This window comes from Giraffa tippelskirchi, chromosome 11 (genome assembly GCF_054371585.1).
Source record: "Giraffa tippelskirchi isolate mGirTip1 chromosome 11, T2T-mGirTip1v1.2.pri, whole genome shotgun sequence".
NCBI classification, from domain to species: Eukaryota; Metazoa; Chordata; class Mammalia; order Artiodactyla; family Giraffidae; genus Giraffa; species Giraffa tippelskirchi.
The window spans coordinates 119557103-119584555 of record NC_137285.1 but is presented as its reverse complement, the minus strand read 5'-3'; the positions used below and the strand labels follow the sequence as shown (position 1 = coordinate 119584555).

The window sequence follows — 27453 nt, the reverse complement described above, 5'->3', positions numbered from 1 at the left end:
CGGACACGACTGAGCGACTGAACTGAACTGAAACTGAACTGAGCTAGATGCTCAGGGGACTAAAGGCTCTCTCTAAGGTTATACTCTTGTCCTAAGGTAACTTACAAAGTGCTGACAGCAGGGAAATAAATATAAAGCCAACTATAATAGATTCCATATGTTGTTATAAGGATGTGGCAAAAGTCCCAAGGAGCAAGGCAAGGAATGGGACAGAGGAAACTTATTTAATTTAGGCTTGAAAGATGAAGAGGATTTGTTATGTGCAGATATTCTAGGCAGAGAGAAAAGATGAGGAATGCAGATAGATGTGATATATTTGGGGTAGGGTAGATGGATGTGTATGGTTGGAAAATAGGGTGGGGACAAAATATGGAAAGAGAAAGAAAGGCCAGATTGTGAATGCACTTGAATGTCCTACAAAGGACTTGAAGGAAATACCTTTTTGTATGTAGCTTGCTTCTTTCTTCTTTGGAAACAGTACTTTTAGATTCCTGAACCACATTTTAATTTCAAAAATATAGTAGAAACTGAAGGCATAGAGATCTGTGGATTCCTCAGGAAAGTTATATCTGATCCTTTTTTTTTTTTGGCAGTGGTAGAAATAAGTGTTTATACCCTTGACTTGGGAAGCTTACTAGAAAACAACCTATTTGTGGGAGAAAGCAGTTTCACCTGTTGGTTTTTTCTTGCTTATTAAGCAATCCCATCTGGTTTTAGTGGTTTAACATTAGACCTTCCTGTGTGCATCCTAGGTTATAGATAGAAAAGGCTTAGGAAAAAAAGGCTCAACTACCTGGGCATCCCTTCCAGGAATAAACTAATAAAACCTCACAACTGAAGATCTCACTTCTCTTTTTTATTTCTCACAGATTGATGGGCTGTGTTCTCACTCATGCATGTTGCCTGGATCTGGCTTCTGCTATTCTGAACAACCCAAACTTGCAGAGCCTGGACCTCGGGAACAATGACTTGAGGGATGATGGAGTGAAACTTCTGTTTGAGGCTTTGAGACATCCAAACTGCAATATTCAGAGGCTTGGGTGAGTTCGGTTTTCCTTAGGAAAATGATACCTATTTGGTGGTTTGTATACCTAGAAGAAGCTTAGTATATGCGGAGAGGATATACTAAATCCTCTTCTAGCCCCATTAAGTTTTCCATATGTTGGGGGAACGTATGGAAAATTAAATGGGGCTAGAAGGTAAAATTATTGGGGCTAGAAGGTAAATTATGGGGCTAGAAAATTAATTAATTAATGGGGCTAGAAGGTAAATTATTCTCAAAAATGGAAATCTGAATTTCATATATACAGATCGGTGTATTACATGTTATTAGTATAGAAGCCACACATTTCTTGGTGTCCCCCTTCGTGCTTTGGACATGGTATATATTAAGTAAATAGTGCTTAATTTAGGTCTTCTATGTTCTATCATCCTTCAGATATTCCATCTGTCCTTGAATTAATTTTTCTTAGTAAATCAAAGGTTTTACTAATCATTTTCTACCTGGAAAAATGCTGTCTGTGGTCTCAAGGAGCTTGCAATCTAACAAAATCCTATGTTCTGAGTACTTTTTATGTTGAATAATGTTTAAATTTTTATTTTCTTTAAATTTGAATGGATTGGTATTGGCTAGTATATTTTTACTTATATAGCATAAATTATTGACCTCAGGGTCAAGAAATTTGCTCTACATGTGGGAAGCCTAGACACTATGATATATCTTCCTGGCTGTTCTAAAAAAGTGTTGCTTTTTCTATGTTTCCATTGACAATTTACAAATATATATATATATATATATACACACACACACATATATATATACACACACACATATATATATATACACATATATATATACACACACACAAATACATATATATTTTATATATATATATATATATTTCACAATAACTATGATATTACTTTTGGGTCTGACTTTTAATTTTATTCTGCCTGTTTTAGCCAGTTACTGTTTAATGCATCCTACCAGGAGAGTAGGATCCTGTCAGAGACAGAGGACTTGATTACTCAGAGGATAGCCACATAAGCACTGGGCATGTCTGTTGGCAGTTCTCCTTGTGCCCCAGATCCCACAGGGTCGATGTGTAGGACTCCAATGGATGCCTGCACAGGCAGTTGTTGCATTCCAGGAGGGGAATGTTGAGTTTGGGGGACCCATCATTTCATAGTAAGCAGTGAGCAAGCCTGCCCTTTGTCCTGGAGGGAGACATTTCTTCATCCTCAAGGTTGCTCACTGCACACACATCCCGGGAAACAATCAGGAAAAGTGTTGTCAGGACCTTGCATTTTTGCCAGTTAAACATGTAGGAGAGTGACATAGCCATAGAAGAATGTCTCCCAACAATTTCCAACACTTTTTCTACACAACAGAAAAAGTTTTCTACAGAAGTCTTGGCTTCTGGTGAATTTTCGCAGAGATATGCCACTCCACTGGCCACTCTGATTAGTCAGACCAACAAAGGCTGGGACCAAATTTGTTCAGTATGTCTCTATGCCATTTAATTAAGGTCACTATCAACAGGACTCCCAGCACAGGATGAGGCCAATTTGCAGTATTGATTTAAAGCATGCCCCAGGGCCCTGGGCTTTGCCAGCTGAGTAACAATAAAAGGAACAATATGTCCAGTTTTTTATTATAATTCAAGAAAGGGAATTTAGAATGACCTGCTGCTCCTGGTGTCATTGGCAATAAATAAAGGAGGCAAAAGATGGGCCAGAAGCAATGCTTTTGCCATTAAAGAGCCATTCAATGGTCTACACTTCCCCACATGCAAACATATAACCTGAAGGTGCACAGGTGGCTCCAATGTGGAGTTTGTTGTTATATTTGATTTGGTTCATCATTGCCTTGCTTTGGTTATATCGGGCAGGCAGTGCCACTGAGGAGTTACAGCTGCTTTGTTTGCCATACGTGGCATAACCCAGACTGTTCTAGCATTAAGAGAATCTTAATGAATTTGCATCAGACAGATTAAAACAAGTTCGTACCAGTTGCCCTGTGAAAGGGATCTTACATTTGGGGTCTGCCGTTGAGGGCCGCAGGCATAACAGAATAGCTCAGGACCTGCCATGTCCATGTGAGGTTTTCTGTTTTCATAGCAAGTAGACAGCATGACAACTGGGCAGTGGGTCCGGGTGCCAGCTGCTGCTTGACTCAAGCAAGCCACGCAATTATTTGTCAGGTGGCAGTGTTGAATCCAGGGTGACAAAGAACCACCATGGCTCTCTTCCCACTTCCTGAACCTCTCAGGTTCTAAGGTGTTCCTTCTCCAGGTATTAGTGTTGTTAGTCTTCCTCCCAGTCATGAACTCAGTGTGTCCCACCCCCGTGTTTGTAACTTCACTTTTTCTCTAATCATCCCTCACCAGCATCAGGCCTTCAGTCCAGAGGGATCAGGCAGGAGAGGAACAAGAGCAATTTTACAGTATTTATAGAAACCCATTATATCCCACATCTTGGCTTGTTGAGGAGTTGTCCAGCATTGTACTCAACCAAACGACTGTTATTTTCACAAGCTATGTCCTTGTCAGTCCAAAAGAGAATCCAGGTATCTGAACTGAATTAAGTTTGAATCCCAAAGTCCTTTTTTGGCTGACCTACCAGAGTTCCAAAGAATAGCAAGGAGAGATAAGAAAGCCTTCCTCAGTGATCAATGTAAAGAAATAGAGGAAAACAATAGAATGGTAAAGACTAGAGATCTCTTCAAGAAAATTAGACATACCAAGGGAACATTTCATGCAAAGATGGGCTCAATAAAGGACAGAAATGGGACGGACCTAACAGAAGCAGAAGATATTAAGAAGAAGTGGCAAGAATACACAGAAGAACTGTACAAAAAGATCTTCATGACCCAGATAATCATGATGGTGTGATCACTCACCTAGAGCCAGACATCCTGGAATGTGAAGTCAAGTGGGCCTTAGAAAGCATCACTAAAAACAAAGCTAGTGGAGGTGATGGAATTCCAGTTGAGCTATTTCAAATCCTGAAAGATGATGTTGTGAAAGTGCTGCACTCAATATGCCAGCAAAGTTGGAAAACTCAGCAGTGGCCACAGGACTGGAAAAGGTCAGGTTTCATTCAAATCCCAAAGAAAGGCAATGCCAAAGAATGCTCAAACTACCGCACAATTGCACTCATCTCACACACTAGTAAAGTAATGCTCAAAATTCTCCAAGCCAGGCTTCAGCAATTCGTGAACAGTGAACTTCCAGATGTTCAAGCTGGTTTTAGAAAAGGCAGAGGAACCAGAGATCAAATTGCCAACATCCGCTAGATCATCGAAAAAGCAGGAGAGTTCCAGAAAAACATCTACCTCTGCTTTATTGACTATGCCAAAGCCTTTGTGTGGATCACAATAAACTGTGGAAAATTTTGAAAGAGATGGGAATACCAGACCACCTGGACCTGCCTCTTGAGAAATCTGCATGCAGGTCAGGAAGCAACAGTTAGAACTGGACATGGAACAACAGATTGGTTCCAAATAGGAAAAGGAGTACATCAAGGCTGTATATTATCACCTTACTTATTTAACTTATATGCAGAGTACATCATGAGAAACGCTAGGCTGGAGGAAGCACAAGCTGGAATCAAGATTGCCAGGAGAAATATCAATAACCTCAGGTATGCAGATGACACCACCCTTATGGCAGAAAGTGAAGAAGAACTAAAGAGCTTCTTGATGAAAGTGAAAGAGGAGAGTCAAAAATTGGCTTAAAACTCAACATTCAGAAAACTAAGATCGTGGCATCTGGTCCCATCACTTCATGGCAGATAGATGGGGAAACAGTGGAAACAGTGTCTGACTTTATTTTTCTGGGCTCCAAAATCACTGCAGATGGTGACTGCAGCCATGAAATTAAAAGATGCTTACTCCTTAGAAGGAAAGTTATGACCAACCTAGACAGCATATTAAAAAGCAGAGACATTACTTTGCTAACAAAGGTCCCTCTAGTCAAGGCTATGGTTTTTCCAGTGGTCATGTATGGATGTGAGAGTTGGACTATAAAGAAAGCTGAGCGCCGAAGAATTGATGCTTTTGAACTGTGGTGTTGGAGAAGACTCTTTAGAGTCCCTTGGACTGCAAGGAGATCCAACCAGTCCATCCTAAAGGAGATCAGTCCTAATTGTTCATTGGAAGGACTGGTGTTGAAGGTGAAACTCCAATACTTTGGCCACCTGATGCAAAGAGCTGACTCATTGGAAAAGACCCTGATGCTGGGAAAGATTGAGGGCAGGAGGAGAAGGGGACGACAAAGGATGAGATGGTTGGATGGCATCACCGACTCGATGGACATGGGTTTGGGTGGACTCTGGGAGTTGGTGATGGACAGGAATGCCTGGTGTGCTGCAGTTCATGGGGTTGCAAAGAGTCGGACACGACTGAGCGACTGAACTGAACTGCCACCTGGAGGGTGTACCAGTCAGGGTCGCCTGGAGTTGCATCGTGCCCAAGAATGACCAGAATACCATCCTGCAGCTTCAAAATAGCTTTTTATAAAAGCTTCCATCCCTTTCATCCTAATCATTACCCTGGAGGTAGCCAAAGAGAGATGAGCATTTCAGGGGATTGTCACATTTAGTGACTAAATTGCCCCTCTAAGGAATGTAGACCAGGAGTTAGTAAGAGATGTGGAGTCAGTAATCATTCTTATTTAATTTTGAGGGCCCAGTCCAGAGATATTTTATTTTTTTGCATATCTGAAAATATCTTAGCTTTCTGTGAACTTGAATGAACACATTTGGTTGTCTTCATAATATTTTGGTTGTCCTCTCAGAGTTCTGAAGAGTTCACTACCTGCTAGCATTGAATCTGATTGTAGAAAAGTCTGAAACCAGTTGGTTCTTCCCCTTTAATATCCTTACTGTTTTAAAAAAATGGGGGAGGGGGACTGTATATCCTTCAAATTTTTCCTTTGGCCTTTGTTGAATTTTCTTTAATAATATTTTTCTGGGGAAATGGTGTGCCATTTAAGTATGTAGATCGTGTTTTTTTTTGGTAGGCTTTCCTATCTTTAGTTTCTGCTTATCTATTTGACTTAATTTTTTTTCAGGATTACTAATTATGCTTATGTTGGATCTCTTTTGTTTTTCCGTAATTATGGACAATTCTTTATCTATATTCTTTAATCTTTTAAAACTCACTCTTCTTTTGTTGGATCTTTCTAACTCATGCTACATATTCCTAAGTGTATTTTTAGTAGTTGTGACTTCTTTTAATGTGGCCTTCATTCTATAATTTTTCTTCTGTTACTTTTAAGCACTGCCAAATCATATTTTAAACATTTTATTTATAAAATAAAATATACAGAAAAGTAAATAAAACTAATATTTTTAAAAAAGGAAATGGGTAACAATCATGGTCAGGTTCAGAAACTGAATTTTCCAAGTAAACTAAACTCTGTTCAGTTATCCCTTCCAAATTACAAATTCTTCTCTCCTGTTCAAGAAGTAAACATTATCTTGAGTTTTATAGCAGTAATTTGTGTTTTCCTCTATAGATTTATACAATATGTGTAATCATAAACAATGTATTTGAATTTTGCTTGATTTTGAACTTTCTACACAGGGAATCATACTTTATGTATACTTTTGTGTAATGATTTTTTTTTTTTTTGCTTAATGTTATGATTGTAAGAATCATCTAATTGTTTCATGTGGCTGTTTTTACTCATTTTTATTGCTACGAAAGATTCCAATGAATGACCATAACACCAACTATTGCTAACCTGAAACAAATAGACTGCCAGATATTTCTCTGGCAAAGTGGATTTATTCAAGATCTGCAGAGAACTGTAATCTGGGGTCTGTAAGCATGATGGGCCATGTGAGAGTTTCTCCATGGCAAGGAAAGGAGGACGTGTTCATAGAGAGGAAAAAGAAGCTGGAGGGGCTACAGCAAACCGAGAGTCTGGCTTTTGACTGGCTGAGTCCTTGCCGGGAAAGAAGTCCTTGTTGGGCTGCGCTATCTTTGCAGGGTGTGACAGCTCCCCCTTCTGGTCTCCCAGCTCTATTTAATTGAGGTTTGTGTTTATTATAGGTTTCTTCTGTGCTGTGCTAGGCTTAGTCTCTCAGTCTATTTTGTTGGTGGACTTTTGGATTGTTTTCTTTAACGATTAGTGCTGCTATGAGTATTTTAAAACATGAATTGTAAGACAGGTGTTTACACATTTATCTCCAGTAAATAATGTCCGACTCTGCGACCCCATGGACTGTAGCCCGCCAGGGTCCTCTGTCCATGGGATTCTCCAGGCAAGAATACTGGAATGGGTTGCCATTTCCTTCTCCACAGGATCTTCCTGACCCAAGAATCGAACTTGGGTCTCCTGCATTGCCAGGGGAGTTCAAAGGCTACCCACTCCAGTATTCTGGCCTGGCGAATTCCATGCACTGTATAGCCCATGGGGTCTTAGAGTCGGACATGACTGAGCAACTTTCAATTTCACTTTCTTTACCACTAGCACCACCTGGGAAGCCTATTTTAATACATGGATTGTAAGACAGGTGTGTACACATTTATCACAGTAAATAATTAGGAGTGGAATTACTATACTATCGGGAATATCTGCAAGGATTACACCCATTATGCTACCACTGGCAGTGTGTAAGTTTCTGTTACTCTATTCTTGTCAATTTTGTCAGACTTAATTTTTAAAATTTTAGCCAATCAAGTGTGGTTCTAGCATATGACTGTGTAGAACTGGAATTATTTCCTCCTTGAACTTGGCAGAAATTTCTGGTCAACTTCTGGCAAGTGATATTAGCAATTTCATCTGAAATTTAAAGCTTACTGGCAAGTGTCTGTTATTATCTGCTTAATTTCTAAGTCATATCTAGTGTTTAGATAGTCATATTTCATTAATTACTCTATTTTTCTATTTTTGTTGAGTTTATTTCACCATTATTTTTCTAAATTCTTGAGTGGGATGTTTATCTCATAAATATTTCCTTCTTTTCCAACAGACTTCATTAAGTCATTAAGTTCATCCTACAAATTTTGATATTATATGTGGTGTTTTGTTACTTTTGAGTTTAAAATATTTAACTTTTTTTCTTCAATATATGGATTATTGTAAAGTGTACTACTTAATTTTCAAACATAAGGGTTTCTTATTATCTTCCTTTATTTAACCTCTGACACTGTAGTCTGAGAATATACTGTACATGTATTTAAAAAGTGCTTAAAAAGTTGTTGACATTTGTTTCATGGCCCTTATATAGTCAGCTTTTAGTATGTGTTCCATAGTACACTTGGAAAGATTATGAAGAGTTGTGGGTTGCAGTATTTTGTATCGGTTAAGATTGTTAGTTCTGTTGTTTAAATCATCGGGTATCTTTAATGATTTTTTCCAGATAATTCTATTATTGTGAAAAATATGTTAAAATCTCTGCTATAGTTACAGTTTCTGTATATTTCACTTTGTAGTTCTGTTTTTATTTTCTATATTTCAGACTTTTATTAGTGACCCCAAATTTAGAATGATTATTTCCTGATAAATTCTTGATAGTGTTTTATGTCTCATAATGCTTTTATTCTTATAATGCTTTTATGTCTTTATGCTTTTACAATAAGGTTTGTTTTGTGTGATATTTGTGTACCTTGTGTCATAATTATTGGGACTGTTGCCCCACCACATTTAATGTGTTTCATGTAGACAGTAACTGAAAACCATGTTTATATACCCAGCACCTATATAGGCATTCAACTGTTGAATAGCTAGATGAACAGAAGGTGAAAATTAAAATTAGTTGGTAGGGGGCGATCATCAGTTCCAGAAGGCTGAGTTTAACATACTTCATCAGTCCATGGTATTATATATTTTTTTTCTTTTTCTTTTAAAAATTTTTATTGAAGTATAGTTGATTTACAGTGTGTTAATTACTGCAGTACTCTTGCCTGGAAAATCCCATGGATGGAGGAGCCTGGTAGGCTGCAGTCCATGGGGTCATGAAGAGTCGGATACGACTTCACTTTCACTTTTCACTTTCATACATTGGAGAAGGAAATGGCAACCCACTCCAGTGTTCTTGCCTGGAGAATCCCAGGGACGGGGAGCCTGGTGGGCGGCTGTCTATGGGGTCGCACAGAGTCGGACACGACTGAAGCGACTTAGCAGCAGCAGCAGCAATTTCTGCAGTACAGCAAAATGACTCAGTTATACACATATATGTATTTCTTTTTATATTCTTTTACATTATAGTTTATCCCAGAATTTGAATATAGTTCTCTGTACTATAGAGTGGGACCTTGTTTATCCATTCTATACGTAATAATTTGTGTCTTTAACCCCAAACTCCCAGTGCATCCCCTACACACAGCCTCCCCCATGGTAACCACAAGTCTATTCTCTATGTCTGTGAGTCTGTTTCGTAGATAGGTTCATTTGTGCCGTAGTTTAGATTCCACATGTAAGTGATATCAGAAAGTATTTGTAATTCTCTTTGACTTACTTCACTTAGTATGATAATCTCTGGGTCTATCTATGTTGCTGCAAATGGCATTATTTCACCCTCGCTGAGTAGTATTCCATTGTATATGTATACCACCTCGTCTTTATCCATTCATCTGTTGATGGGCATCTAGGTTACTTCCATGTCTTGACTATTGTAAAAAGAGCTATTATAGGGGTGCATGTATCTTTTCAAATTATAATTTTGTCTGTGTATATGCCTGGGAGCAGGATTGCTGGATCATATGGTAATTCTATTTTTAGTTTTCTGAAGAACCTCTCTACCCTTTTCCATAGTGGCTGTAGTAATTTACATTCCCACCAACAATGTAAGAGGGTTCTCTTTTCTTCACACTCTCTCCAGCATCTGTTATTTGTAGAGTTTTAAATGATGGCTATTCTTCTGTTGTGAGGTGGTACCTCCTTGTAGCTTTGACTTGCATTTCTCTAACAATTAGCCATGTTGAGTATCTTTTCAGGTGCCTATTGTCCATCTGTATGTCTTTGGAGAAACATCCATTTAGGTCTTCTGCCATTTTTTGATTGGGTTGTTTTGTTGTTTTTGAGTTATATGAGCTGTCCGTATATTTTGGAAATTAAGTCCTTGTTGGTCACGTCATTTGCAAATATTTTCTCCCATTCTGTAGCTTGTCTTTTTTTTTTTTTTAACATATATAGTTTCCTTTGCTGTGCAAGAGCTTGTAAGTTTGATTAAGTCCGATTTGTTTATTTTTATTTCTATTGACTGAAGAGGTTGACCTAAAAAAAACATTGGTACAATTTATGTCAAAGAATGTTTTGCCTATGATCTCTTCTAGGAGTTTTATGGTGTCTTGTCTTATATTTAAGTCTTTAAGCCATTTGAAGTTTATCTTTGAGTATAGTGTGAGGGCGCGTTCTAATCTCATTGATTTACATGCAGCTGTCATAACTTTCCCAGCATCACTTGCTGAAGAGACCATTTTTTCCCCTATTTTATATTTTTGCCTCCTTTGTTGAAGATTAATTGACTCGAGGTGTGTGGATTTATTTCTGGGCTCTCTTTTCTATTCCATTGATCCAGTTCATGGTATTTTATTGTCCTTGTTTTATGCAAGGGCCCTGGTTGGTTGATTAGTTGGTTAATCTATCTCCATTAACTATGTCTCTTTTCCATTTATAGGCAATTTACCTAGTTTTTTTGAAATATGCCATAGAATTGTATTAACCTTATAGGAGATGTAATGTTGTTTGGGGGCTTCCCTGGTGTTTTTAGGTGTATAAAATTTTTTGCGTAACTGGCATGATGCCATTTATTTACCTTACCTGTTTTCCATAAGTTCTTTAATATACACATAACATTTAAAAAATATTAAAAAAATTCTTTTTCATTATGGTTTATCACAGCATATTGAGTATAGTTTTCTGTGCCATACAGTAGGTCCTTGTTGTTTATCCATTCTATATATAATAGTTTGCATCTGCTAGTCCTAAACTCCAAATCCAGCCCTTCCCCACCTTCACTCCCCCTTGGCAACTGCAAGACTGTTCTCTATGTCTGGAGTCTATAGATAAGTTCATTTGTATCATATTTTAGATTTATTTATAAGTGATATCATATGGTGTTTGTCTGACTTCACTTAGTATGATAATCTCTAGGTCCATCCATATTGCTGCAAATAGCATTATTTCATTCCTTTTATGGCTGAATAATATTCCATTGTATATATGTACCACATCTTCTTTATCCATTCCTCTGTCATGGACATTTAGTTTGTTTCCCTGTGTTGTATACTTTGACTTTTAACACACAATATCATATTTCTAAAATCTACTTATGTTGCTGTATTTTTAACTCTAAGGATTCAGTTGCTTCAGTTTTCCTTGGTGTGCTTCCACATTTTATTTATTCCTGGACCATAATTATGAACCTGCAATTCATGATTAAGGAAGGGATTAATTCAAGCCATAAACATCTAGAAATAATGAATATTATATTCCTTGACTTTACCCTATTTGTGCTCATTTTTTAAGCTTCTGGAGTTACCCTACATTCCCAGATCACAGATCTCTTGTGTGCATGCTCTCTATCATGAGATAAAGTTCATTTATCTTTAGTCTCTCTTCCCTGCAGGTTGGAACACTGTGGTTTGACTTCTCTCTGTTGTCAGGATCTCTCTTCTACTCTTAGCAGCAACCAAGGCCTGATAAAAATAAGCCTGACACTGAATACCTTAGAGTGTGAAGAAATTATGAAGTTAAGTGAAGTCTTGAGGTCTACTGAATGTAAGCTACAGGTTCTAGGGTAAGTCTCCATTGGCTTCTCAGGGGAGAAGTTTCCTGGAATGAGGCATTTAGGGACCCACTCATTAATGGCAAGCCTCAGCATCAACTTGATTGTGGATCCTCGGGTATTTTCCAGGCCCTTATTTGTTTTTCTCACATAGAAGAGTGAATTTCAAGAGATGCAATGTAGCATAGTAGTTAAGAGCCGAGAACTCTAGAGCCAGACTATCTGAGTTTGAACTCTGGCCCTGCCATTTACTAGATATTTGAACTTGTACTAGTCCCCAGATTCTCTGTGTTTTGGTTTCCTTTGTCTGTAAAATTGATGAAATGACAATATTTACTCATAGGGTTACTGTGAGCGTGGATCACCTGAGTCCATACAGGCAGTGTTTAGAAGAGTGGCTAGCACATAATAAACAGTGTATGTGTTGGCTGTTTTCATAATCATGAATAGAGCTATTTTGCTTGAATAGAGAAAGTCTCTTGATGGACCCTTTAAAAGTCTTAATCTATTTTCCCTTTATCTTTTGTACCCTATTTTCCTTCAACTGCTATGTCTCTCAGTATATCTCTTTTTCCCTACCTGCTTTTCCCTACCTGCTGCCCAGCCATGTTAATATTCTCTCTCTGACAGGTTTTTTCTTCCCCTGAAATAAATTCTCCAGAGAAAGTAAAGGGCTATGGGAAAATTGAGAGGTGTTTTTGTGGCAAGAAGAGGTGTTCCCTTGTCTTCTCAGGTTGTGCAAAGAGGCACTTGATGAGGAAGCCCAGAAGCTGCTGGAAGCTGTGGAGAGTAGCAATCTACGCCTAGTCACTAAGCAGGACTGTAATGATCTTGAGGAAGAAGATGGTTCCTGGTGGCGGTGTTTCTGATTTGAAGAACTTGATGTTCTTCAACGAAGTAAAATGAAGGCCTCAGAGTGACAAGGTGGGGTGGGAGGCTCTTAGCTTTAGATACTCTGTGCCTAGACATATAGCATGTGATGTCTGTCAGATATGGGTTAGTCACTTCTCTGTAAAATGTCTGTTCTACTTCACATGGGAGTTAAGAGGCTATAATAAAATGGAAACCATAAAGCTCTGTGGAAAATATAACATGGTTTGAGTTGAATACAAAGTTTAAGGATTCAGATGTGAGAAGCCTGGAAATGAGACTGGCGAATGGGCCACGGAAGATTATGTTAAAGCCCCTTATTTTCCTTTCTCTCCATTTCTGCTGCCATGGCTCTCTTCACAGTCTCACCATCTGTGGCACATTTTATTCAATGTCCCTCTGTGTGTTCTTGGGACCAGTTGGGGCAAAACTACTTGGTGTTTTCTTAAAATGTAGATTTCTGAGTTCCATACCAGATTTATTGAATTAGATTACTGGGTGAGGTTCCCAGACACTGGCATGTTTAATAACTTCCCATGCAATTCTTTGGTACCTTACTCTTTAAGAATCACAAGTCTCAATAGAAATGGGAGTTGCCTTTTCACTGTGAAGATAAACGAAGATATAAAGATTATTGGAGTTTGTAGAGCTAAAAACAGATTCCTTCCTTTGGCAGAAACATGATATACTAAAATTTTCAGTGGGAGAATGTTTTGCCATGCAATTTATTGCCAAGTAACAAACCATCCAAAAACATAGTAGCTTAAAACAATAACCACTTTGTTATATCTCATGACTGAATGAATTAGAATCCAGAAAGGGCTCAGTTAAGCACTTCTTATGCTCCATATGACATCACCTGGAGTCTTGTGGTGATATTTAGTTGACAGTCATATTGCTCTGCTCTGTAAGACTGAAGAGGACTTCAGTCACATGCCTGGTGCCTTGCAGAGGATGGCTGGCTGGCAGGCCAGGTTAGGCTGGGCCCCTCTTCCCTCCAGTCTTAGGGCCTCTCCAGCAGGGGTGGAGTAATGAATGGAGGTTCAGGTCTTGGCGAAGTCAAGGGGAAGTTGCCAGTTCTTTTAAAAGGTAGGCCCAGAACTGGCATATAGCCAATTCTCTCATACTCCATTGATCTAAACAGTCCAAGCCAGTCTCGATTCAAGGGCAGTCACTGGTTGTTGGGAATAGTGTTAGAGAATTTGTGGCCTTCTGTAGTCTACCACAAACTCTTATCCTTTTTCTCCCTGTCTCTTAGCTGGTATAATAGCTCCCAAGTCAGCATAGCAGGGCTGGAGACAAGAGTGAACCATGGCAGTTAGAAGGGGGCAGATGGCAATCAAGTGAGAATTTACAAGTAATGTTCCTGGAGCTGATACATGCACACAGAACAGTGATAACAGGTGACATTTGGCAGAGATGATACCTAGAGAAGGGTCAGTATGAGGTTAACTCCCAGTGATACAGTTGTGCTGGCTAGAGAAAGCTAGCCTCAGGCTGTTATAAACACAGAAAAGAAAGCATACATCAAAGAAATGGCATTCCTTTCATAGGGCAGCCCTGAGCTGCAGTGAGCAGCATCTTATTCTTCATAAACAACAGGATTTCCAAGCTTCCCAAATAAAGCTCCAACCAAGGAGTGATAAATGCTGCTGCTTTTTTGTTTTGGTTGCACTGTGTAACCTGTGAGATCTTAGTTCCCTGACCAGGGATTGAACCCTGGCCCATGGCAGTGAAAGTGCCCAGTTCTAACCACTGGACAACCAGGGAATTCCCCAAAACTGCTTACAATCAAGGTGATGTCTAGCAAACTTTCAGATAAAGGAAAATTCTTTTGTCTTTTTAACTAAATTTCAGAGCATTACAGAGGAAGAAAACTTTCCCATTTCATTTTATAAAGTTAGAAAAACTTTGATAATAGAACTTACAAAGATAACACTAAAGAGAAATTTATAATTGTTTGTCACTTATGAATATATACTCAAAGACCAAATATATTTGAAAATTATTTCTAACAGTTAAAATATACCATGACTATTGTGACTTGTAACAGAAGTACGGGAGGACAAGTACTAGAAGTAATTTATAATTTATGACATTAGTTGGCTGATGGAGAAAGACCAAATAATCATCTTAATATATATTGAAAGGGCATTTAATAAAATTTAGTCTTTTTGATCAGGTACTTCCATAACATAAAGACTGTTTACCCTGAGCTAATGGTATACTAGAAGCAATGCCGTTTACATTTTGCACACGTGCCTGCCATCACTGCTATCAGGTAACCCATGGGCCAGGATCAGGGTGAGGCAAGAAAGGCACTTATTCTCCTGGTTGTGCAAGTTCCAGGTCAGACACCATCTTTATTTAAATTTTTAATATTTGGTTATCATGGATATTTTTGCACTAATTTTTATTTTTAAAAATATTCCACTAAAATAGTATTTATCTTCATTCCTGAGGGGCTTTTTGGCATCTCCTTAAATTTTGTGCATCAGGAAAACCACTTCCCTCATCCTAAATAGAGCTCTATGTTAGGAATGGTTTGCAGTTTTAAATAGTATAGTTAAGGAGTCAAATACAATAGTGAAAGAATCAAATAGGGCGTCAAAACAAATGTTATATTTGATTCTTTACATTTTGTCTGTTTTCTTTTTATAGATTTATATTGTAAGTTCTTATTATTTCTATTATCTTTGAATTTACTTTGTTAGTATGCTAACTTAAGTTAGATTCTTACTGATTTCCAACCTTCTCTTTTATTATAAGCATTAAGACTATAAATTTCCTTCTATTTGCATTATAATTGAATTCCCATCATTGACCATGGAGTCTCTAGTGAAGTAGAGTTGATTTACAACATTATATAAGTTTCAAGTGTACAACATAGTAATTCACCATTTTTAAAGTTTATATATTCATAGATATTATAAAGTCTTGTCTATATTCCCTGTGTTGTACAGTATATCCTTGTAGCCTATTTATTTTATATATAGTAGTTTGTACCTCTTAATCTCCTGTGCCTATATTGCCCCTCCCTCTTTTCTCTCCCTACTGGTAACCACTTGTTTGTTCTCTGTATCTGTGAGTCTCTTTCTTTTTTGTTATATTCACTACTTTTATTTTCTAGATTTCATATATAAGTCGGAGAAGGCACTGGCGACCCACTCCAGTACTCTTGCCTGGAAAATCCGATGGATGGAGGAGCCTGGTAGGCTGCAGTCCATGGGGTCGCTAAGAGTCGGACATGACTGAGTGACTTCACTTTCACTTTTCACTTTCACGCATTGGAGAAGGAAATGGCACCCCACTCCAGTGTTCTTGCCTGGAGAATCCCAGGGACGGGGGAGCCTGCTGTGCTGCCGTCTATGGGGTCGCAGAGTTGGATGCGACTTAGCAGCAGCAGCAGCAGCAGCATATATAAGTGACATCATATAATATTTATCTTTCTCTGTCTGACTTCTTTCACTAAGCATAATACCCTTCAAGTCCATCCAGAATATGAACTATTTTCATTAGCATTCATATCCAAATATTTTTATTTACACACATTTATTTTTCTGTAACCCACATGTCATATAGAAGTGTGCTTATAAATTTTGAAACTTAGGCATTTTTAAAGTTACCTTTTTGTTATTGCTTTTAACCTAATAGCGTTCAGATAATGTATTCTATATGAAAACGTTTTTTGAAATTAGTTAATATATAATTCATGTTCTAGTATATAATCAATTTTCTACATGTGCTTGAAAGGAATGTGTTTTCCCATGACTATATATGTGTATATATATACCCCTTAAATCAAGCTTTTTAATTATTCAGTTCAAATCATCTTGTACTAATTTTTGCTGCTCAAACTACAAATTATTGAGAATATTTTTAACTCTTTTAATATGATGGAAAATTTTTCTTTTTTTCTTAGAATTCTTTAAAAATTTCCTTTAGATATTTTGAGGCTATGGCAATGGGTAAATGTAGTAGAAATATGTCACAGGCAGCTTTGAGCTCACATGCTTTCAGCTTAGCAACCAAGGAGAAAAGATTTCTTTTATTCCCCTGCTTTAGTTTTAAATGTCTTCCAAAGACTGTAATTGATTCATGGAGAATCCAGTGATGTAGTAAAATAATTTTCAAGGATTTTAAATCATGGCTCTTATACAAATGCAAAATGAACTCTTATCAAAGAATATTATCAATTCATTAGTAAGAGAACCAGTGAGATGCTGGTTAACAAAGCATTTGAGGAAGAAGGATTTATATATCCATCATGAAAAACATTAAAAAATTTAAAAATTTTTATATTAGATTATAGTTGATTTATAATGTGTTAGTTTCAGATGAACAGCAAAGTGATTCAGTTATACATATACATAGCTCTATTCTTTTCAGATTCTTTTCTCATGTAGGTTATTACAGAGTATTGAATCAAGTTTCCTTTAGTAGGTTCTTGTTGATTACCTATTTTATATATAGTAGTGTGTATATGTTAATCCCAACCTCTCACTAAACAACTGTAATTTCTTCCCAATACATTGAATGCTCCCAGTTTTTCACCACTGGTCCTTTGTGCAGTTCATCCTCTCTGCCTACTCTGGTCTGCACTCTTCACTGTAGTTTAAATATCACCTCTTCCTGCAGGTTGAACCCTACCTTAACTATCACCATCCTCTTCCCTTTTCCTAACACTGCATCATGTTTCTTTCCTACCACTAAGACAAAGATTTCCTTATTTTTTTTTCCTCTATCTCACCCCAGTGTAAGTTCAGTAAGGGTGGGAATCAAGATTCTTTGGTTCACTATTAATATTGCTAGCCTACAGCACTGTGTCTTTAATATGGTGGGTTCTCAATAAATGAATGTAGGCAAAACTACCCTATTCCTTCCCAACTTCCCAGCAACTCAGTAAAGTAGGTGATCTTGTTGGCAGGGGAATATCTGCTAACACCCATTGGGAGCACACTACCCAGGGGCTTCTGGAATCGTGGCCTTCACATCTGGGCAGGAGTGCCTAGATTCTATTCCTGAGGCTAGCGCCCTGCGTTTCCAGTTGGCTTTTGAGAATGGTTACTGTAAGTGAGGCGAATCTGCCCTTAAGTCCTCTGAAGAAACCAGGAAGGAAGGCAGGGTCAGGACAGTGGTTCCAGGGCACTTGTGGATCCTGCGCAGTGGGAGGGGAAGAAACAGCTCAGAGGAAAGAGTTGTGCTGTGCTGCTTGCCGACCTAGCTTTCACAGGGTCCTGGCCAGGCTTGCAGGGAGCGCAGGGTTTCTCAGGTCCAGGAACTCAGCGGCTGCCAGCCTTCGTCCCTAACTCGTGCTGTCAGAACTATGTACGGGGCGGGGCGCTGGTAGGGGCATGCCTGGAAGGGACCCCAACTCTGGTCTTCATACCAGAGAAAGCAGAAGCCCGGACAGCGCTTTGAGGCAGCGACCTCTTGCATTACTCCTTTTAGTTCCCAGATCTTTTGTCTGCTTGGTCAGTTTCACCACTCATAATTAACGCTGAGGTCCCAGTCTGTGAAGCCATTTTCCTAAAGAAATGAAATCCTCCAAAGTGGACACTTATTATCATTCATTGAAATAATATAAATGTAGATTAAAGGGAACATTAAAAGACAACCCCTCTCCAAATATTCACAATCCCCCTGGTTCTGTAATTCATTAGTATGACTGACAGGACTAAGGAAAGTGCTATACTTAGGTTCCAGAGTATTATAAATGATGCAAGTGAACAGCCAGATGAAGAGGTATAAAGAGCAAGTTCGAGGGAGGGGGGTGGTAGTGAATGCACAGAGATTCCATGCCCCTTCCAAGTGCACGATCCTCCCAGCACATCCATGTGTTCACCAACCCAGAAGTTCCCTGAACCCTGTGTAGGGTTTCTAGATGGGGTTTCACTACGTGGGCAGGACTGACTAAACCACAGAGTCATACTAGCATCCTCCTCCACCCCAGATCCACCAGGCAGTGGGGGAAGGGGAGACTCTAGTCAGGATACTCCCTTAGCCCTGCTCATGTTGAGTGTGAGCACACACTCATGAAGGTGTATAAACCAGCTCTTCATGCCCGTATCTACCCTCAGACAATGATGCTTTAATTCCCCATTACAATTCTCTATCAAACTATTACTCTGAGCAGGATATCTCTGCCCATCTTTTTTCATTATGGGCTATAAAGTACATACCTTGGTCTGAAGAAATGTCACTCTGTGATCCAAACTGGTGTAATATTTTCTGTTACTGTTCTTTTATAGTACTCTGAGCATTTACATCTACCACTGAGTAAACAAAGTCTGTGTCAGATCCAAACTGGTGTAATATTTTCTGTTACTGTTCTTTTATAGTACTCTGAGCATTTACATCTACCACTGAGTAAACAAAGTCTGTATCAGAATCAGGATCTATTCTCATCAAGACCCATTAGATACCAGCATCTGACTCACTTGCCACTATGTTCATGGTCTTTTCGCCTTTGAGGTATCTACAACATATCCAGCTGCAGGCTCTATTTGGTTGGCAAACAAAGTAGTTCTTAGTGATATTTTGTGCTTCAGAGGTGCAAGAGGAATATGTCTAGACTGGGTCCATCTCTGTATTGCTGTAGTCTCTTAATGTCCATTCATTTTATGCACCCAGGTGTCGTCCTCAAGCAAGCACACCAGGGTATCCACTGGTCAGTTCCAACCACCTTGTGAACCTGCAAGTTGGTTCTTCCTATGGGCATCACCATATCTACTATAATGCAGCCATTGAATTCTCGTAGCAATTTCAATACAGCCATGCCTCATACAGGCATCTCTTTAATAGGCCAACTTTCCATTCACTTAAGACCAGGCCATTACCTAGGAGTCAGTAAAAGCTCAAACATAGGGACTTTCTATCACTGTTCATTTCTTCAGTCATTGCTAGGAAAATAGCATATAATTCAGCTCACCAAATTTTTTTTTTTTTCATTATTACATTGGACTCCTACTCAAAAGGAGGAGCAAGAAGTCCTGTTGAACTGATTGGTTTTTACCTTCTATAAACTCAATGATAATCTTCCAAACAGGATGCTATCCATTCACCTTGGAATTGCCATCAATAAACCAATCAATTCTTTGTTGATCAGTTGAAAAACTTTACAGGGCACTGTTCATAGAATAGATTCTGACAGCTCCTCATGCATTTTCAAAGTCAGTCCTGGGAGAAAGAGTCCACCTGCTTGTGAATCCACTGAGTAGCTCTCTGCATTTCCCAACAGCGTATACCTATACAAACATTTCCATTTTATTATGGAACTTTTCTAGGCAGTCTTCCCCCTAGCATGCTTCTCTGACCTTACCCAAGACATCACTGATACTTCAGGCTTTAAGATTATTATATTTTTTATTTACAAATTTTTTAGTTGTGGTTAAATACATGTAACATGATGCTTACCATCTTAATCATTTTTAAATGTACAGTTCAGTAGTGTTAAGTATATTCACATAGTTCTGTAACAAATCCCTAGATATGTTTCATCAGGCAGAACTGAAATTCTATACCAATTAAACTATAGCTCCTCATTTCTCATTCCCTCCAACCTCTGGCAACCACTTCTCCACTTTCTGTTTCTATGAACTTGACCATTTTAGGATACCTTTTGTAAGTGGAATCATCATACAGTATTTTTCTTTTTTGTGACTGGCTTAATTTTCTTAGCATAATGTCCTCCAGGTTCATGCATATTGTAGCAGGTGTCCTCATCTTCTAAGTCTGAATAATATTACACTGCACATATATACTACATTTTGTTTATCCACCTATCAATGGACACTTGAGTAGTTTCCACCATTTGGCACTGTGAATTATGTTGCTATGAACATGGGTATAAAATATCTGAGAGTCTGCTTTCAATTCTTTTTTATGCATACCTCAAATTAGATTGCTGGATCATATAGTAATTTTATTTTTAATTTTTTGAAAAGCCACCACACTGTTTCCCATAGTGGGCTGCACCATTTTACATTCCCACCACTAGTGCACAAGTGTTCCAATTTTTCCACATCCTCCCCAATATTTGTTTTTTGTTTGTTTATTTTTTGATAGTAACCATACTAATGCATACAAGGTGGTAAGATTATTTTATGTCCTTCAGTCATAAGGACAATTTCAATTAATGTCCAAGAGCAAGCTAGTAACTGCCCCTCAAATGGAAATTTTCTAGTCCAAAGTCCTAGTCATTACTGTGTGGTGTTCATAGGCTTTTGCTATAAGCTCCAGTTTACACTCCACATCAGTCTATGGTACAGAGAACTCACTTATACCAGCACACAAGGTTTTATTCTATACTGGGTGGGCAATCTTAAAAGCATTTTTTAACTGAAGTATAGTTAATTTACAGTGCTATGTTATTGTCAGGTGTACAGCAAGGTGACAAACACATAATATATTGTTTTTCAGATTCTTTCCCATTATAAGTTAGTACAAGATACTGAATACGGTTCCCTGACTGTACAGTAGGCCCCTGTTATCAATCTACAGTATTTTATATATAGCAGTATGTATATATTAATCCCAAATTCCAAATGTATCCCTAATCTACTCCTTCCCCTTTGGTAACCATATATTTGTTTTCTATGTAAATAAGTTCACTTGTATAATTTTTTAGATTTCACATAGATAACATGATATTTGTACTTCTCTGATTGACTTCACTTAGTATTATAATCCCTAGGTTCATTCATGTTGTTGCAAATGGCATTTCATTCTTTTTATGGTGGAGTAGTATTCCATTCGGAGAAGGCAATGGCACCCCACTCCAGTACTCTTGCCTGGAAAATCCCATGGACGGAGGAGCCTGGTAGGCTACAGTCCATGGGGTCGCTAAGAGTTGGACACGACTGAGCGACTTCACTTTCACTTTTCCCTTTCATGCACTGGAGAAGGAAATGGCAATCCACTCCAGTATTCTTGCCTGGAGAATCCCAGGGACGGTGGAGCCTGATGGGCTGCCGTCTACGGGGTCGCACAGAGTCGGACACGACTGAAGCGACTTAGCAGCAGCAGCAGCAGCAGCAGTATTCCATTATATACATATTCATCTGTTGATGGACATTTAGATTGCCTCCATGTCTTGGCTATTGTAAATAGTGCTGCTGTGAATATCGGGGTCCGTGTATCTTTTTGAATTAGAGTTTTCTCTGGATATATGCCCAGGAGTGGGATGGCTGGATCATATGGTAATTCTTTTTAGTTTAGTAAGGAACCTCTATACTGTTCTCTGTAGTGGCTGCACCAACTTATATTCCCACCAACAAGGTAGGAGGGTTCCCTTTTCTTCACATCCTCTCCAGCATTTATTATTTGTAGAATTTTTGAAGATGGCCATTCTTCTGAGGTGAGGTGGGACCTAATGAGAGTTTTTATTTGCATTTCTCTAATAATTAGTGATGTTGAGCATCTTTTCATGTGCCTGTTGGACACCTGTATTTCTTCTTTGGAGAAATGTCTTTTTAGGTCTTCTGTATGTATGTGTGTGTATGTATATATACACACACATATATATATACATATATATTTATTCCTATTAAGCTGTATGAATTATTTGTATATTTTGGAAAGTAATCTCTTATTGGTCACATCACTTGGGCTCAGGCGATCTTGTTTGCTCCCATTTAGCACGTCTGATTGATACTTCTTGAAGGGCAATTTACAGTACTAGGTAGGGGAAACATTCCTCAGTCAGATATAATTTCCATCCACATAATCCATTCAGATAAAAGAGACAAAGAGACCCAATCACTTAATGTAAAGCCTGTTTAAAAATTCCATTTCTCATCCAAACCTCCTCTTAAATTCTATCAACCCTACATTTCTATATTCTCTCAGTCTAATTGCAGCTCCAGTTATGGATCACCAGTGGGTTTTGATACTTGACAAAGAGCTTGAGGCTCTCTTGTGAAGGAGTCCCAGACAGACCCTTGGGACCACTTGACATTTTAAAATGTCCAAAGGACCTAGATAGTTTGTATGAAGGTGATAGCAGTGCGTAAATAGTTAAGCGAATGGGTTCTGGATGTGTTGTGGGATCAGGGACTGATTATATGCGGAAAGGGCATTGTGAGACTGGGAGAAAATAGGAATCACTCCTCAGTAAGCCCCTGTGTCAATAAACAGAAAAATGGAAAAAATCAAATCAGTATAGTCATACAGTGACTAAAAAAATCTAACAAAAGTGCAGACAACTACTGGTTTGTGCAATACATGGATGAATTTCAAAAATATACTGAGTGCCATAAGCCAGACACAGACAAGTTCATTCCATTTTTATTCCATTTATGTAAAGTCTAAAAATAATCAAAATTAAATTATGGTTGATATGTCAGGAAACTGGTTATCTCTGAGAGGAAGGTATTGTTTTGAAAGGCAGGAGGGAAGCATTAGGGGTGACCAACCATTATGGAGACCAATATATTATAAATCTCGATATACGTCATCCATGTTTACATGGATGTACACATATATAAAATTAATCAAGCATTAAATTTAAGATTTTATAAGTAAACTTGTAAATTTTGTGTTTATAAGTTAGCCCTCAATAAAAACATTAAACGTAATCATTCTAAGAACAGAAATAGAAGACATAACTTCTTTCGTATTATTAGAGAAAAAAGAAAGGAATAAAATGAAATTGTGATACAAGAGAGGGCAAGAAGGATGGAACAAAGAGGCAAGAAAGAAATGGTTAAGAGACAACACACAATAAGCTGACAGAAAAAAAAAATTTGAAAAATATTGAGCTACATTAAGTATCAGACAAAACAAATTAAAAGATATGAATAATGAGGATCATTACATAATGAAGTCATTCACCAGAAACACATAGCAATTCTCAATCTTTATGTACTCAAGAATATAACTTTAAATTACTTGAGGCAAAGTGACACAAACATAAAGAGAAATAAACAAATCTACAATTATGGGATTTTAAAACAATTCTCAGAGATTGACAACGCTATCAAATAAAAAGTAAGTTAGAATAAGGAAGACTTGAACATCACTATACAAGGAAAGAATTGGACCTTAATATTTAGAGAATATACTTTCCTCTCAAGCTATTAGACACACACAGCCACTCATGCAAGTTTCAGCCAACACCAATGTATGGATATCACATAGAACATGTTAAAAATAATACCAAAAATATCCATATGTTTGTAAATTTTAAAAACATATTCTTTATAATTCATGAGTCAAGAAATAATGAAAACGAGAAAATGTTACGAATTGAACAACAATGAAAATACCATGTATCACAGCTCAGGGCATGCTGCTAACTAGTAGTAGAGAATAAAATTTAAACTTAGATACAACAATTAGAAGAAATATTTTTTAAAAACTCTTAATGCACTAAGTACCTTATCTAAAAATCTGGAAGTAAACTAATACAGATTGCAAATCCAAAGAATATGGAAAGAAGGTAGAAAAGACAATAGCAGCAAATAAAATCAAGAGAGGATGAGCAAGAAAAAGGCTAGTTCTTTCAAAAGATAAACTTCTGGCAAGAGTGATCACATAAAAGAGAGAAGCAAAACAGGACATGGCTGTTGAAAAAATAAATTTTCAAGTTGAACAAAAATGGTAACTTTAGAAAAAAGTGTATCTTACAAAAACTAAGTCAAGAAGAAATTTTTAAAAATCTAACTAGACTGAAAAACTAAGAGAAATTTGGGCAAAAATCTACTTAGCTAGGTATGGGAGAGAAAATTATTGGCTAAGACCCTTTATGCTTGGAAATGTAAAATTTCTAAGCATGAACAAACAAAATTCGTTAATGTATTTAAAAACTAATACATCCCAAACAGGTAAGTTTACTTCAGAAATATATTAATAGTGAATATACTAAAATTATGTATTAACATTAAATAATAAAAAATTGTTAAACTGATATGATGCATTTGAACTTTCACTTCCATACATGGATGCTAAAGAAAATCTCAAAACCTTAGAAGAGCCCTTATTAAAATCAGAAGCATCATAAAAATGCCCTTTACTATCCTTTTCAAGATTATATGCTATTGCAATAAATGTAGCATTCACACACAGAGTCAATATAGTAAAAAAAAAAAAAAAAAAAAGGATTTAGACCATTTACTCTCAGGTAAAGAGAGTTCACTAATAATTACTCTTCCCACTTACTTCCATTCAGAGAGTATCATAAGGAACAAATTTGAATTGTGTAATTTGAATGAACCCAGAATGTTTTGTTTTCCTGAGGTGTGCTTCTTCTCTCAAGATTAAGAGGTGAAGCCTCTAGTGTTCTATGCTTGCTTAGGTGCTACTTGGACAGGCGTCTACGTGCTTTCACATTTGCCTTTACTTTGTCCCTGAGGTGACTTTCTGTGGACAGTTTCAATACTACACAACTACGAGTCCTTTGAAGGCTGAAAAACGGAAGGAAATGGAGAAGGGAAAGATGGTGCATCCAAAGAATGACTCCCTCTCCTTCCTATTCTACCAGGGAAACTTCCACTTCCCAAGTTCTCTTTTCCCCCTTGGCAATGCAAAATATCTTATTCTTAATACATTTTACGTACAAAATTCATTTAAAAACTTTAAAATTGTTCTTATTCCATTTTTCGGTTAATTTTTCCGTTTGAATGTGGTTTGGGTAACTTGGATTGGAATGCATTAAAATTCTTCTCATTAAGAACAATGGGGAACATTTTTTGTTTCAACCTAACGGCTTTTCATTTTACAGCCGAGCTTTCAGGAGTGAATCAAAAGAATTTAAGCCAAGGATAGGTTAATCAGCAGAAGTTTAACGACTGTAAAGAAAAGTTACAAAACCGTCAACCTTCCTCGACGTCGGCGGGACTACGGTCCCGGTACCACCAACCAATCACAACCAACCAATCACAACCAGCAAGAGTCGAGCGGGCTGAGGGAACCAGATCAGAGAGGCACAAACCGGAGCGTTCCGCCTGCGCAGCGGGGGCGGGGGGGGGGGGCGAGAACTGCAGTTCCGGTGTTTCGCGACAACGCGCCGCCCGACCAGTAGGAGCCGCCCTCGACCAGCGGGCTCAGAAGGCACGACGACTGCTCGCCTTCGCCACACGCCGCCACTGACCGACCGACCGACCACCCGACCGGCAGACATGGTGGAAGCGGATCGCCCGGGGAAGCTCTTCATTGGAGGCCTCAACCTCGACACTGATGAGAAATCCCTCGAGGCTGCGCTTGGCAAGTATGGCCGCATCTCCGAGGTGCTGTTGATGAAAGATCGAGAAACCAACAAGTCCAGGGGCTTCGCGTTCGTCACCTTCGAAAGTCCGGCAGACGCCAAGGCCGCCGTGAGAGACATGAACGGCAAGTCCCTGGATGGTAAGGCCATCAAGGTGGCCCAGGCCACCAAACCGGCCTTCGAGAGCGGCCGGCGGGGCCCGCCCCTGTCCCGCAGCCGGGGCCGCTCGAGGGGCCTGCGCGGGGCCCGCGGCGGCGGTCCGCGGCGTCCCCCGTCCCGCGGAGAGCCTGCGGATGACGGCGGCTACGCGGGCGACTTCGACCTGCGGCCTTCCCGGGCCCCTCTCCCCATGAAGCGCGGGCCGCCGCCACCGCGGAGGGCCGGCCCTCCCCCCAAGAGGGCCGCGCCGTCGGGCCCGGCTCGCAGCGGCGGCGGTGGTGGAATGCGCGGGCGGGCCTCGGCCGCGAGAGGGCGAGACGGCTATGAGGGCCCGCCGCGCCGGGAGCCGCCGCCCCCGCGCCGGGATCCCTACTTGGGTTCCCGGGAGGGGGGCTACTCTCCCCGAGACAGCTATTCCAGCCGCGACTACCCGAGCGCCCGCGACCCCCGAGATTTTGCCCCCTCGCCCAGAGAGTATACCTACCGCGACTACGGCCACTCCAGCGCCCGGGATGAGTGTCCATCGAGAGGCTACGGCGACCGAGACGGCTACGGAGGGCGCGACCGCGACTACGCGGATCACCCGAGCGGAGGCTCCTACCGAGACCCCTTCGAGAGCTACGGGGACCCGCGCAGCGCCGCCCCCGCGCGTGGGCCCCCGCCATCTTACGGTGGCGGCGGCGGCGGCCGCTACGAGGAGTACCGCGGCTGCTCGCCCGACGCCTATGGCGGCGGCCGCGACGGTTATGCTGGGGGCCGCAGCGAGCGCTACTCGGGGGGCCGCGACCGGGTAGGCAGAGCGGATCGCGGGCTGCCGCAGTCCGTGGAGAGGGGGTGCCCACCCCCGCGCGAGTCTTACAGCCGGTCGGGCCGCAGGGTCCCCCGAGGTGGAGGCCGCCTGGGGAGCCGCACGGAGAGAGGAGGAGGCCGGAGCAGATACTAAGACCAACAGACCTTGGGACCAAAACCAGGTTTCAAAGAAGCTCCAGAGAAGAAGAGCCTGTTCTGTGGTAACTACCCAAGGACTAGTGCAAGGAAGAATTGTTTTTCGCTTTTTAAGAATTTCCTGTTAACTTCTTCTCCATGGTTATTTTTGTGTGTGCATTTGAGAGGAAAAAGTTTAAACTCGTTTTGATTTCGTTTTGGAATTGTTAACGTTTCTTTCAACAAGCTCATTTAAAAGCATACGATTTGAACCTGCTTACTAGTCTTCTTATATTTCCAAGTAGAAATTCTTCTAAAGGCTTCCTTACTTCTAAGTTTTCCTGATAAATGAGGCTGAAAGTTCTAAGATCTTTTACAAAGATCTGCTCACCTAAGATGGAAAATTGGATCATTCTTTCCATTCAATCCAACTAGATTGGGGCGGTGGGGGGGTTGAATGGGAGGGATTGATGTGTGCTACTACTGAGATTTCAAGGTTGTTTTTCAAACTAAATCTCAGTGTTACCTGTATTAAAAAGCGAACAACTGACAGC

The 27453-nt window shown here is 39.5% G+C and overlaps 2 protein-coding genes across 10 annotated transcripts in view; both read left to right on the top strand.

Annotated features, from left to right (window-relative positions):
* The window catches only part of NLRP14 (NLR family pyrin domain containing 14), a 60739-nt gene extending 47893 nt beyond the window's left edge, over positions 1-12846 (top strand). For all 9 annotated transcript variants that reach the window (XM_081540839.1, XM_081540838.1, XM_081540841.1 and 6 more), the window contains 3 exons: positions 870-1040; positions 11584-11754; positions 12476-12846. In XM_081540839.1, the coding sequence (XP_081396965.1) occupies positions 870-1040; positions 11584-11754; positions 12476-12611 (478 nt within the window). In that variant the 3' untranslated portion in view covers positions 12612-12846. The remainder of the gene's footprint in view (positions 1-869; positions 1041-11583; positions 11755-12475) is intronic.
* A 10044-nt stretch (positions 12847-22890) lies between these two features.
* RBMXL2 (RBMX like 2) lies at positions 22891-27176 on the top strand. Its single transcript, XM_081540902.1, has one exon. The coding sequence runs from the start codon at positions 25731-25733 to the stop codon at positions 26916-26918; it is 1188 nt and encodes a 395-aa protein (XP_081397028.1). The 5' UTR covers positions 22891-25730; the 3' UTR covers positions 26919-27176.
* Positions 27177-27453: the final 277 nt, after the last annotated feature.

What these genes read in the sequence shown, in the direction of transcription:
- RBMXL2 (XM_081540902.1), top strand. Translation starts at nt 25,731, where the DNA reads ATGGTGGAAGCGGATCGCCCGGGGAAGCTCTTCATTGGAGGCCTCAAC.